Raw genomic sequence first — 14,672 nt, 5'->3', positions numbered from 1 at the left:
GTAAGCTGCTTAAATGTACCAGAGGGCTGCAGCTGAAGCCGAGATGGGTGGAGGGTGGAGAGCCCTTCAAGAAATCAAAGGTCCCTGCAATTTCCCATTAACAGCCCTGCTCAGCCACCCAAAGCCATATTAGATGACAACCTGACACTTTACGCCCCATTCTTCTGTCAGTAATGAAAGCAAAGTTCACCCCAGCAGCATTACACCAGGGAGATGGTGCTGCCGTCCACCGTGACTAAGAACTTCATTACTGGAGACCTGCTTAGCTAACAAGGCACTCAGCAGAGGCCCATGAGAGAACAGGCCAACTCACCTCACAGAAAACCACAGGGAGTACTAGAGAACACTTAGAATACCTAATAAACAGAGCTATTATCCATAAGTCTGGGATAGCCAGCCAGTCGAGAAGACTTGTTTGTACCACTCTTAAGTCAAGTTCTATCATGCCAAGAAGGTCCGTCCCACCCTCCAGGGTCAGCTTCCACATGACGATCAGAAACAACGATTTATATTTTATTCTAATCTATAATGTTTCTTCTGGACTGATTAGATCAGAGTGGTCTAGAGTCGTAAGCAAAAAGTAAGGCATTCCACCCTTTCTAGCTAGCTGTGCTGTTCTGGATTAACAACCCAACTCTGCTCAGCAAAGCAACAAGCCAAAACCATTTAAAAAAAAATGCCAAAATCCAGCTGCAGATTTTAATTTCCTTCTACTAAGAAGATTTATTGCAGTTTCATGCAATAGTACTTAGCAGATATTGCACGAGATTATTTGGCACGACAGCAATTAATAACTTTAATAAGGCTAACCATCAAATAGTCATCCTGAAAAACCACGTCACCACCTTACAATGAGTGGGCCGGCCCCAACTGATTGCAATGGGAAAAAAGCAGATTGAGCTTGACCCGGGCTGGTGCCTTCTTCTTTGGCACAACAGCGGAAAACAGAACAGATCCTAAAGAGAGAGACATTCACGTTCAACGTAATGAGGGCAGTAGACAGGTTAGCAGCTGGAGGGGGGATTTCCACCCAAATCCAACCAAAATCAACTTTTATATTTTGGGTCACTGGCATGTGAATCAGTCTATTAGGCACAAAAACTGCACAAAACGTTTTAGCTTTTTACAGCAAACAACCAGTTGTATGGTGCTGCATTTGATAGGTAGCTGAAGAACTCTTCTTTGTATTTAAAAAAGGCGGGGCCGGTAAATCTTACACACATTAAACAAGAGAACTGCCTATGGAAAAAGATGTATTATTTAGACTTTTGAGAGGTTTTATACTGCAATTATTTTTTTGTACATTTTTTTTGTATTGTCAAATTGGTGTAGAGTGCAATCTCCACAAACTAAATAAAACAAACAGGTTTCCATCTTCTTTTATTAAAAAGGCTGCTGGTGTGGTAAATTGATACCTTCACTGAAAAAAAAATGGGTGAGGGGATGGGTCTGGTGAGAGGTTTGTGTGGAGGTTAAAGTCTTGGCAGATTTGTTGATGAGTCTGTGCAATAACAGTTTTAAATCATACCTTGATGTTAAATAGAAGAGCAGAGCTCAGTTCCCCACCAGAACGCTGCAGTCATGCTTCACCCCCCCCCCCCCCCCCCCGACAAGGGCACCTACATCACACATGGTTTTTCAGTTCGTCACCCCCCCAACCACCCAGGACACAAAGCCATGACGCTGCCTGATGAATACCATTTTTGGCTGCTTTGATTTTTAATGCTAACTTCACACTACACAAAGTCATCGGATCGCTGTACAGCTCACACCATACAACTTATCTTGTAAATGGGAATCTTGAAATCATTGTTGTTTACTACATGACTGATCAGCGACAGGGGATCACATACACAAGATCTTTCACCGGGAGGCGCTAGGAAACGCTATTAGGGTGCTTTTTCCACTGCACCAGGCACCAAACTTTTGGAATGGTACTTTCTGTACTTCCCCTTTTCCATTGACTTGCAATAAAGTACTAGTACCAAAAGTTCCGGTACACAAAGTACTAAAGCACATGGGGTATTTCTTTGGTACTTCGGGGGGGGGGGGGGGGGGGGTTACAAATATATTTATTGTCAATTGGTTATGCAAATAGCCTGCCTCAAACGCAGTACAAATGCTGTCTTGGGCAAAAAAAGTATTACAAATTAAGAAAAAGTAAAAAAAAAAAAAAAAAAAAAAAAAAAAAAGTGCTAACGTACGTATTGACCAACGTAGAGAGCTCAAGCTTCGTGATCTGGAAACAGAAATGTGGATGGCATGACAGGCATGACATGACTACCTAATGGAGCTGAAGGCAATACAGTAAAACATGTTTAATAGAGCTTTATGCTACACGATTCCCATCAAAAGCTCTCGACTGCTATGTGTGAACTATTCAGAGATGCGACAAGACTCGGTGACTGATGCCGGTCAGATATGGAGAAGGCTAAAAAACTAGACTTGGTCGGCAACTCCAAATCCTATAGCGTGAAAAAAGTGTTGACTGGTAATGAGTGCAGTGGTGAGCTACAGCCAATGAGAAAGGAAGACACAGAGGGTGAGGGAAAACCCGGAGGAAGAGTCACGTGCTAAATTCACACTACATAACTTTTAAAGTCGTCAGACTGCTATACAACAATAATGGTTGCAGCAAAAGATCAATAACGACCTGTAAAAAAACCTGATTCGAGAAAGAGAAGAGGTAGATAAAAACTGCCAGTTTTCTTCAACATACCAACATCATTTATGCATGCCACTTCTGTGTGTTTCATGACAAAACCAAGTGGATTCCTCTTGTCAGGGATTCCTCCTGGTGACAGATCATGTTGTGAGAGACCCCCGTCATTGATCAGTCATGTAGTGCATAAACTCCACATTTCAAGACAAGATGTGTAGCGTGAGCTTAGTATTACGTGTAGGACATGCAGGTGGATCTTCAACGACATACAAAAACATCTGAGTCAGCCAGTTAAGGCCCATATAACACCTTCCTTACAGTGAGGGAATTACAACATAGGAAAGTGAGCAGAGAGGCGAGGCTTGTGTATGGAGAGCTTCTTAACATTTATAATATACTGCCTACATTGCCATATCCAGGCATCACACAGGTCACTCACCGATACACGCATGATGGGCTTGGCCTGGGGAAAGGCCGCAGCCAACCGCTCTGCAAGCAGCGGCTACAAATGGCAGGTCTGGGCCAGGGAAGCCACTCTATTGTAGTAGCGATGTGCACACTGTAGACAAGCTAAAGCTAAATCAACCTGATAAACCTCATAGAGCAGAAGTGACTTGATACAGCAGAACAAGGCATGTTGAAGACCTGTGTGCATAAGATGACATTCAGTAGGGGATTAAATAAGAGCAGCGTATACGTACATGCATGTTTGGATGAGGCAGTGTCTACAGTTAGATAAAAAGTAAAATTTATTAATACTGCAAAAAAAATAAAAATGTATATGTATCGTTCATCTTTTGATCAAACTGATATATAAATGCTGTAATAAAGCAATGTACTGTAGTGCACAGCATTAGCGGTGACTGGAGCCACAGCTTTCACGTCAATGAGTCCATTTGGGCCGTCTCTGATTTGGGAGGTTACAGTACTCTACGTGATTCACTTTTTTTTAATAATACAGTCATATGCCATATACAGGGGTGAAATGTCTAGAAGCTATGATGGTATGGAAAAAATACACAGTCCAAGCTTAGTTCCTAAACTCATCTCTTCTCTCGTATGATACCTTACACCAAAAAGAAGGTTTCATGTGAATGGGAGCAGTCTCCTGTCGGGACTTTGTTTCCTCAGAATCTCACTTCCCACAGCTGGGATTACACTGCATTAGCCTACATCAGGGCTTCGGAATAAGAGTGAGGATGAATGAGACAGGGCCTGGGGAAGGAGTGACAAGAGAGCAAACCTGTTTTGTGTGACACACCAGAAACTTATGCAACTGCCTAACAAATTTCACTATAGTAACAAAATGAATTTTAAGCTTCAATACTGCAGCAGGGGCTACTGTCTGGGGACCATGCTGCAAGAACATTCACAGCAGGTATCAAAAATGCAAAACACATACATAAACCTTCATTGCAAGCATGTATCGTATAAGGAATGCACTTGAGTCTAATTAAAAAATGTAGAGTACTTTAAGGAAGAAATGCTGTGCTCACCTGGCTTAAAGATTTTCCACAAAACTATTCCAGGGATAAAACTGGTTTTAGCAAATCTACAATCCACACACACACACACACACACACACACACACACACACACACACAATTTTAGTAAAGTCAGTAAAAATTAAGCAACCACTGTACACTTCCTGGCAAATGAAAGCCTGTTAAGCTTTGGCCCTGCTGCTGGCCATACAGTCATAGGAGAGAAAACATCAGGAGGAACTTTGCAGTGGGTTACAGAGGACAAGGGAGTCAAGCCTGAAAAGAAGCCAATGCTGCTGGTCCAGTTCAGACCAACCAAACGCCTTTCTTGGGTTTCCATTCAGAGCAAAGCTCCCCAAGTTGACATAACCCCAACTCTTGGACCAGACTCCCTGCTTCATACGAGCTTCAACAAATACATTCCTACCCACTAAGACAATTTCCTCCCCAAGATGTTTCTGTTCACCTCCGGGACACTTCACTGAACAGCCCTGGGGCAAATAAGGCAAACATGGTGCTGCAGAGGCTTGTAAAGGCGTTATTTGGGCGGGGATTGGGGGACTGGACAAGATATCCCCAGACAGAGCCGGCTGCTAGCATGTAATCCCACAGCAATGAGTTTGCAAGCCAGCCAGCAAATTTCTGCTCATGGGGATGAGTACAGCTGTTAGGAACACGGGCAGGCATTCAAGAGGACAGACCAGCTTTGGGGGTGTCCAGTTGAACATCTGCATGTTCACAAGCCCAAGTCAATTCGACTGGAGTGATACAATGGCATTCGGAACTGAAACTCACTGTAATGGCACAATTTTGGGAAAAATCCTACATTCAAAAATGAAATCAAAAACTCCATAATCAAATTTCCTGAATATGCAGCCAATATTTACCTTTGGTTTACTCTGAATCTGAGCCCTATGACAAATGTAGTTTAATATGCATTAAAGAATCCACAAAAGGCCATCTCCATTATCACACAAATGTCTACTGCGGTGGGAGCTTCTGATTTTTATTATAACTTCCCTGATTCAGGTGGAGATGTAGATCAAGCTTAGAAATGAGAAATCAAGCGAGGAGTTTAATATTCAGAGCACAGCCCATTCCCTAGTCAGTCATTTAAAATACGAGGAAGACAGGATGCAGTAAAACCAAGGCTAATCCCCATGATCCCATGCCTGCAGTGAAATGAGGACAGATGAGGCTAAAGAGAAAATTCTCAGACATCAAATCGCAGAACAATGTGGCCATTAACCCCCATCACACTGACCGCCGCTTTTATAGTACAAAATGACTGTTCTGACATCCTGCAGTAAAACCATTATTATACTCAAAACACCATATAATCCACATAACCCCATTAAGCTTAATTTGTTTTACATACTGTGGAAATGCTAGCAAGTGGAGTGGTAACCTAAAAACAATCATAAGTCATAGAAAATACAGGAGAATAAAGGGTGAGCTAACCAATAAAATGTAACACACAGATACAATACTAATCAGCAAATCAGGAGATTCTGAAAATAGGCGAAAATGTTCAAACATTTGTAATTATTTATGTGTAACCAAAGAGATATTTATCTGTAAATACCAGTTCAAGAATGGAACCACATACACGAAAAAAAAAAAAAAACCTCAATATCTTACAATCGACTGCCAATGATTTTCTGTTTCCTTTGAAACCCAAATTAAAACAGATCAAAAATTCTGCATGCAATCCACTGCAGGAACCATTAGACCAATACATTCAGGATGCCTCAAAGGGTTTGATTGATAGCATGTACGAAATGAAGTTACTGATATAAGCTCTCCATGGAACCTCTCCTTGGGTGCATGTATCAATTTTTGTTTTGCCAGAAAGAACCTGAATATAACTACGTTCTTACCAACAAGCTCCTTCTGTAACACAAGAGTTCAAGTTAATCTGGGGCTGGTACAAGCAAAATGTGATTTATACCAAAGGAAGGATGCAACCTAGCGTTACGCAACGCAACTAGTCATTCTGCTTACAGAAAGCAAACACTCAGAAGAGAAAACTATGCACAGCCAACCAGCATCCAAGTTAGTTGTGTGCCCTATTGTGATGAAGACTGCCTAATGGATAGATTCCTCTGGGCAATGCCCAAAAGCTATTACTCACTCCAGCGAAGCCCTTGGACAAACCTGTTTCCTATATCTCTCCACTCTCACGACAGCCTTGGTGACACACTCAGGTTTTGAGAACCATCTGAACAGACAGAAAACATAAAAGGGAAGATGCCAAGGACAGCAGTTATCATGCACAGACAAAACACTGGCATAGACCTGCAGGGAATGTAACCCCCTCCTCTGAAGTGATCTAGATGAGATGTGCGGCAACATGTACTGCTTCTTGCTTAGCGATTAACTGGAAAATACCCATTTTTTTTTTTTTTTTTTACCAGAAAATGGCAAGCATCAAGTTCAAGCCCACGCTACACTGATCTCTGTCACTGACATCCAAAAGATAAGCTTGTGTCAGGTAATGGCAATATATGGAGTCTTGTTGGCCAGAGAACCCAGTATCCCACTTCCATAGCAAAATGCAAATTTTGCCTGATGTTAGCTACATTGCCAGAGACGCACAGCACAGCTGGAGGCTACAGGCCCATGAGATAGGCTATAAAACTAATCTTATGCCACAGGTAGTGCAGGTGCTGTGCCGGAATATCAATGATGCCCCAAAACTATGACAGGTCGCCATGGCAAGGAGGAGGTCATGTCACAAATCTGACACACCACGGGGCTTCACATTCCTGAATGAAAGGGGGTGGTGGGGGTGGCAAAAACACTGCCTGCTGTGGTAAAGCAGCTCATCTCCTGAAGCCAGGTCAGAAAGTCATGATAGTCTTCGATTCTCGCCTCCCTTCCCTGACTCCCACTGAAAACTAGCAAACTACATGCTGAGCAGGCAGCTGTCCAATGATCCCTTTACATTATGAACGTCAACCTGACCCACATTACCCAACAAGATCAGATTTTGTAATGTATGCCATTACATTTTAAGTAGCAGACACCCAACTAGTAATTTTAAAATTAAAAATTTAATCTAATCCAGCCTCAAAAAATGACTACAAGTTGACTCCAGTCCACGCGTTGAGATCCTGGGGAATCTAGACTGATATTTTTTACTAATGCATTTTTATTCATGTCCGATTGCAGTAATCCTGATAAAACTGTTTTATGTAACCCAAATGAAGTACACGCTACCTACACGACTTAGAATCACAGTGAGGTAAGGTAGTTCACGTTTGTAAAAGTGATCTTTCAGCTCTCTTTTGGTTTTATACAGTTGTGCATGACACCAGGAAGGACAAAAGCAACTGAGTTTTCCAACTCAGATAGCAAATAAATATTACAGTGCAACCACTACAATGGGTGACAAACAGCTTTTGGACATCTACCAGGTTTCATTCTTTCTATTACCACTGAATTGTCCACCAGGCATCAACCCCCCATAAACAGTTCAGCAAGGTATACAACACTGCCAAATGCACTAAAGAGCTCACCCAAAGCATGAAAAATGTATTTTCAGATGCTCATCAAGTGTTATTTATTAGCAAAATACAGCTCACACATATGGAGATGACAGTTTTTCTATGGTCTGGCAGAAAACTATTTTATTGCAAAGGGTCTTTTGTTCATTACTCTTGGGTAGAGGGTGTTAAATTCCAGCAAAGAAGCAATCAATGCAAGATACTATTTAATTCTTTCCTTCAGCTTTTTTTGAAGAAAAAAAAAACAGCAAAAACCAAAAGGCTGCAATCTAGCTTTGAACAGTGTTTTGTATCCAGCTGCACCAGATGTTTAGCTCTTGCTCATTTTCTGTATATGTAAGGGGACAAAGCAACAGGTAGCGAAGTGTGAAGATGTTTTGATAGCTAAAACCTGTCAAAACAGCAGTTTTGATTGCTGTTGAGGACATAATCTGCAAGTCATTTTACCTTGTCAATCAAAAGGTGCTACTCACATGCAGTCTTGTTCTAGAAATCAACCACCTCAGGTTTGACTGCAACTTTGATTATACCTGCTGAACACTAACTCAAAGGGAGATACTGAACTACAGAAGATTATAAACCTCTGAAGTAATAGGAGCAGACGTTGTGTCAAACAATGGGGGGGGTACAAGTCATTGTGTATCATTTATTCTATTTTTTCTATTATATTCTACAGCAAAGTAAGAATTTCATTGCACAGAGAAATGCATTTTTCTACTGTACATATGACAATAAACGCTTTGAATCTTCAATGTGTTTAAATGAAAAGCAACCAATATAGAGAAGGGGGAAAAAAGGGTTCCGAAATGGTCTCTGAGGAACTACAAATCAGGCCAAGTTCTTGCAGAGTGAACAAGATTTCCTGATTCGGGAAAAAGGTTCTGGTTCCTAAAAAAACGTTCCTGCAATGTGAAAGCACTCAAAGTCAGCACTGCCAACAGAGAACACAAGGTCTCATCCCAAACTAAAGTGGGTGACTTTCATACTGCTGGGGAAAAAAAACAAACGACATTTTAGAGCTTCTCAAGTTTTCCTTCATGGTTTTCTGCTCTTAGTGTAAGTAATGGAAAATTTGTTATACATGGTACAGAGAAAGAAAACCTTGCTTTCACCAAGGTTTCATTCATGTAAAAAAGGCCCTAACAACAACATTACACAGAGGTTAGAGAGATCAAGATCTCCCCTGTGTGTGTGAGTGAGAGACTTAAGTCTAACAGGCCAATGACCTCTCCTATACCCAAAGACCTGAAGCACAAAGACATTTCCTAGTCTTTACAGCATAGAACATAAACTAGGGATGTGCCAAGCCTAGTATCAGGTCTAATGCAAGTATTTATTACTTTACATTTGGTATATGATGGAGATTATGGTTCCTAAAACATTTGGGTCCTAAATACTTTGGGTTTAGGAACCAATGGTTTCTAAAGTTTTCATCTGGAGCCTATGCCTGAACTATGACGAAGCAGTAAAGTCAGCTTTATATTGAGTTTTCCAGCAGTAATATCTTCCAACAAAAACAAACACCACCCCTTAGTTTTCCAGCTTTCAGATTTTTGTTTTTACAGGCAAATTTTAATTAATATGACAATGCTCGTATGCGCACGACACATTCAATAGCCTATCTTAGTCACTGGTGGTGAATGGACACAGTGCAATGTATAAAAACACATAATACAAAAGTCATATGGAGTGCATTGTCCATCACAGTTTAATGCATAAAGCACTCAACTGGACATGTCTGCATCATTTAGATTTATACTTATTTGACCATTAATTCTCTCTTCTGTACCTTAAATAAACACAGCAAACAGGCCATGCCACCTTTGCGAGATCTCACAAAAGTCCATCTTTTTCTTTTGCAATCACCAATTCCCCCCCCCCCTCCATGTCCCTTCTGAGGCTCTGTAGTAATTGCTGCACACTGAAGTTGATTTTAAAAGCCTTAAAAAAAAATTTTTTAAAAAATAAAAAAAAAAGATTACATGAACCATTCAACGCATAATTCTAACAGTCACAGCTTTCTGTGCTACAGGAATTGAAGTCAGCAGCCTCCGCCTTAAAGCTGGATGCATGCTCCCTAGCGACCCCACTTGGGAGAGGAGATTGCTTGACTGCCAGGAACAACACAAAGACCACCAGCCACCTCAGACAGCAGAAGGGCTCCGTTCCAGATATTACACCACAGTACAAAATGCAAACCACCCACCCCAGCTGGGCGGGGCTGGCATCCAGACCACAGGGCTGAACGGTGTTGAACCACAGTCCACTTCAGACCTGCCATTCCCTGCATCTGTCTGAGGAAACCCCCACCAGTCAAAGACTTTTCCATTAAAGATTACAGGGATAACATGTTAAAGATCCAAAATGCAGACCTAATTAGTTTTCTGCAAGGGGGTCCCCAACACTGTCCTCTACCAACAGTGACTCATGTTGGAAGGCCAGAGCAGTAAACAAGATGGTAAATTTACTGGCTAGCGAGTCACAGAAAAACTGCATAAATAACAAGATATATTTTCTGAGCATCTCCACAGTCACAGTGTAACATCTGGATCGTGCCACATTAATCTATCAGGTTTAACACAGCTTAAATGCAAAGCAGGCAATGAAAAGCATCTCATTAAACGGAATAAATTATGTATGCCATTGAATTGATGGGTTGCTTTGAATCAGCCTAGGCTAGAGAAAAATTAAAAAGCTTGTTTATTGCTCATCTGCAAGCCCGCACAGAACAAAAACCAAGCCTCAACCACCACTGAGTCACAGGATTGGGGGGGGTGGCATTTTTAATCTTTCAACACTGCACAAATAAACACACATAAATTCAACATGGACTTGCATACAATCATAGTGGACATTGACAAACACACCAGTTTTTATTAGTGAATCTAAAGCATACAAACACCCTTCTCAACACAGGCCAGAAATATTCAATACTTTAAACCATGGCCATATACATGGAACACACTTTCTATGTCCATCCATCCATCTTTCTACCAGTTATGCTAGAGTCACAAGACTTATGCAAGAATTAAATAGCTGATTCCAGCAATAAATATTTTCAGAAAATAAAGTGAAAAGTTGCGGCTCTAAGAAAGGAGATAAAGGAACACTGACGGTGTCCATATCCATAAGGTATCTCACAAATGTTTCAGCATTAACTGCAGACAAAATCATTCCAAGTCAATATGCAGTGCTGACCAGACTCTTACAAGCAGCACACTTTGAAAGATTTTCAATTTATAGAGAATGTATTTTAAGCACTTCGAATGAAAACACTTCACTGAAAAGCAATCTTTAAGTATAACTGAATGAGACAAAAATAATTACCCATTATATATATATATATATATATATAAAACATGTACTAATACAGGAAGTGACTATGAAACCAAATTCAGCTCAACTTCTCCTTGAAGAAACGCCGATAACACATAAGACGTAAGGAAAAGCTGACAGACAGCAACACAAGAAATTCTACTGGACAGCTTGTAACTTTGTAATCATGAACTTCACATTTAGTCATTACAGGCCCAAATCAAAGTGCAAAATTAAGACCACGGGTAATATTCTCTAGTCAGATCTAATTTTGCTTCAGTGATTACATTTGCTGGTAAGATCCAGGCTTAGCCTGATAAGAACATTTTTAAAATGCTGCAGCAGAACAGGCGTAAAACCCAATTAAGAAAAAAAAAGGTTAGCAGGTTTATTCTAAATGCAGTAACATTAATATGGCTATTTATCTCAGCAAGCATATGACTGGGGCGATACAGTGTAACATTTTACACTGAAAAGTTCTAACATTGAGGAGTTTAGAGTTTTATGCAGGAAGGAACAATCTCCTCAAAAGACCGGAGATTTCATTAACGGATTTCAAAATGTTATTTTTAAAAGGTCAGTGAGAGCACAGATTGATTAATACAGTAACCAAAAATGACTGCCCACCCCAAATTAGATAAACATTACAGATAATTACATACGAAGATGCACACCTGCGATACATCGATATCAATATGCTCCATGCAACCCCTAGTTCCTTATTAAGGAAATAAAGAAGCAGCTGGAGTTACCAAGGCAGCACAAAGCTAAACCAATAATAGTTACAACACAGCATGACTTCATACTGCTGAAAACCGTATTAATACATTACCAATTTATGCAAATGTGTCTACAAGAAACAAACATGCCAATTTCTTCTTCAGCATATAAAAATGCACACCAATGAAGGACAGAGATCAATGGCGCCTGGCACCAATGTTTTCCGGCCCCACAGTAGTCATTTTTAGCCACGTCAAGAAAGAGAGGAGAGTTCAGGTGAGCACAGATCCCAACTCAGCACATACAAGACTTCACACCTGGTGCCCCTGTCCAGTGCATCCAGAAAAGCTTCAGCTCTTTTGCCAGTGCACTACCCTGCACTAGTAAGTGCCAAGCACCATGACATTTACACTACCACATTCAACAACGTGCATACTTCTCCAAAGCAAGGCAGCCAGAAACCTGATACCAACATCTCCACAATGAACACTCTCAACCTCAGGGTTCTCTGGCTCACACCCACAGACAGGCTTTTGTAAGGTTATGACAGAATTTAAGATTCTACATTAATGCTAAGCCTATTTTATCCAAGGAAAAATGAAAAGGTCTCATCATTTAAGCAGCAATCCATGGCTAATAGCAGTATAGCGATTAGAGATGCCGACTCATAAGGTCATTGGGTTAAAACCAACTCCAGGGACACAAAATAGCTTTGAACAACTTCAATTGAATATCACCCCTAAAACATGCCAGTGTAAAACATTCAGAAAGGACATAAATGAATAAAAACCAGCCAAAAACAGGAAATTAATATATTCAAATTCTGTTATGGTTTCTGTCTGTACCACAAAATGCCTTAGAACAACAACATTTTAAATCTGGGTAACAGCAATACTAAATGCACAGGGCCACAAATCGGGCATCGTCTTACCTCTGCACAAGCAACATGCATCATTAAAAAAAACACAAAACGTAAATCCTTCAAGGCAAATCGAGCGCTCTTTCAGCGCCACAAATTAAATCTGTCAGCTTTCAGGAGAGCCCGCTTGTTAAATACCTGCACCTGAACGCTTGGTTTTCGAAGCATCTAATTAAACACATTCGCGTCGTGCCTGAAAACGCCATATTCGTTACTGTCAATGAAGCATGTTTTGTGTACAAACATGTTGCAATTTCGACTTTGTTTTCAAAATACGGGTTTACAGGAGCACGGTCTCGTGTGAAGTGGCACGAGTGCACGGCTTAATTATGCAACAAAATAAGCTATTTTCAATTACACTTTATATTTGGCTTTATGTTTTTTCATTACTATATAATGAAAAGACTGGGTAGACAACAGTTACGATCTTGCGGTTGCTTTTACCAGCACAATACAAATATTTAATAAAAGGTTTGTTTTAGTGGTTCAGTAAGAAAAAAGGCCAACAGAAGCGGACATTAACCGTCTGGGAAAGTTGAAGCGGCGGCGAGCCGCAGCCATCGTCAACCGAGGGTGCACCCCACACCTACCTCGTCTTTCATTTCGACTCCACTCTCCTGTTCCGCGGTGCACAGCTTTCTTTTATTTTTGTTCTCAGTCTTCTTCATGTTTTCACCATCAGACGAAATAAAAAGACAATATTTTATCTCGAAGTCGATGCTGAGAAGCACCCCTGTCAGGAGGGTAAAAAAACGAACACCTGGCAGCTAACGTTTTAGCTAGTCCTCTAAAACGATACTTCGACTAAAAGCCGTGTCTTTTTTAGCCACGCAGGTAAAAATGCAAACGCTGGTAAGCATGTTTTAATCTTGCACCGTCGACTGAAGCTTGATGAGAGGGGCGGCAGAGAGACTGAGTCGTGGCGGGCTGTCAGCCGGGCGGTCGGTGCTAGCGGCTAACCGGCTAGCCGGCTAACGGGCGGGCTGGCGTCAGTTTGGATGCCGCATAATTCTCGGTCTTTCCTCCTCCCCCCCAGCAGTTGGATCAGTCACCTGTCCTCCCACAAAACGCCGCTCGAAGAAGAAAAAAAAATGCAGATTTTTAAAATCTACACCTGAATGACTTGAAAACGTCTCACGTCTCTCCTCACTTGACCGCGCTCGCGCACCCCATGTCTCGCCGTCCTCGCGATCCCAAATCGTATCGGCCTCGCTGCACCAAAAAGCCCAAATCGCCAGCTTATGTCATTTTATTTATTTAGTCAGTATCACTGCGCCACGTCTCATCCACCACCTTTGATACAAAAAACCAAGACTAAAAGTTCAATTCAGTTCCATGTGTCAAGATGAAATGCAGTGGCGGCGCTCTGGCTGATTTTTCCACGCACACCGCCCGGTTTGTGCTGTCAGTGCAGAGGCGTGCCGTACAACATCCTGCAGCTGCTTTTACACGCTCAAGCCTATGGCGGGCGCCATATTGCCGTAAGACAGGGTGTTGTGTTGTCAAGTTCATGTGGCTACACGATTGACATGGACTTTTACTTTTGCCGTAAATGCGACCATACCTGTAAGGCGAGGTTTGCATATTAAATTTTTTATAAAATATTACAAACAGTATAAAGCGTTATATTCGAAATTTGTTTGTTTTGGCTGTACTCACCTAGAAATTCTATATCGACGATTAATCTTTGCTATTTAATAGATTATACAACAGAGATAATTTGGTTGAGTAGCAGTGCAGCAATCTGACTACATGAATTTTCACAACTTAAGGGGATCTCTCTATGGATAAGGCACACTGCGTAGGACTGCGGCATATTTGGGTGCAACCTCAACCTTACATACTATTCAGGGTTCGGACAACAGGGTCGTTTTCATAGACACAGAAAGTTCCTACTCAGAAAATGCTCCCCAAAGACAGGCAGACATCTTTCTGTACGTCAAACCAAAGGTCGCCAGATGTTTCTCTAGAGTCAAGACCGGGTTAGTGCTGCTGGTCATTAATCGGACGATGCCGCGAATAAGTACTCTATGTACTCTTAAATCGAATAACCGGAAAACGGT

The 14,672-nt window shown here is 41.3% G+C and overlaps 1 protein-coding gene across 1 annotated transcript in view; it reads right to left on the bottom strand.

The window, feature by feature from the left end:
• mast2 (microtubule associated serine/threonine kinase 2) overlaps window positions 1-14,030 on the bottom strand; it is a 94,497-nt gene extending 80,467 nt beyond the window's left edge. Inside the window, 1 exon segment of the mRNA XM_048977594.1 lies at window positions 13,200-14,030. Coding sequence (XP_048833551.1) covers window positions 13,200-13,277 — 78 coding nt within the window. The 5' untranslated portion in view covers window positions 13,278-14,030.
• Between the last annotated feature and the right edge of the window lie 642 nt (window positions 14,031-14,672).

The sequence above is a fragment of the Brienomyrus brachyistius genome, chromosome 15 (assembly GCF_023856365.1).
Source record: "Brienomyrus brachyistius isolate T26 chromosome 15, BBRACH_0.4, whole genome shotgun sequence".
Lineage (NCBI taxonomy): Eukaryota > Metazoa > Chordata > Actinopteri > Osteoglossiformes > Mormyridae > Brienomyrus > Brienomyrus brachyistius.
The sequence above is the reverse complement of the archived record's forward strand: the minus strand, read 5'-3'. Positions and strand labels throughout refer to the sequence as shown.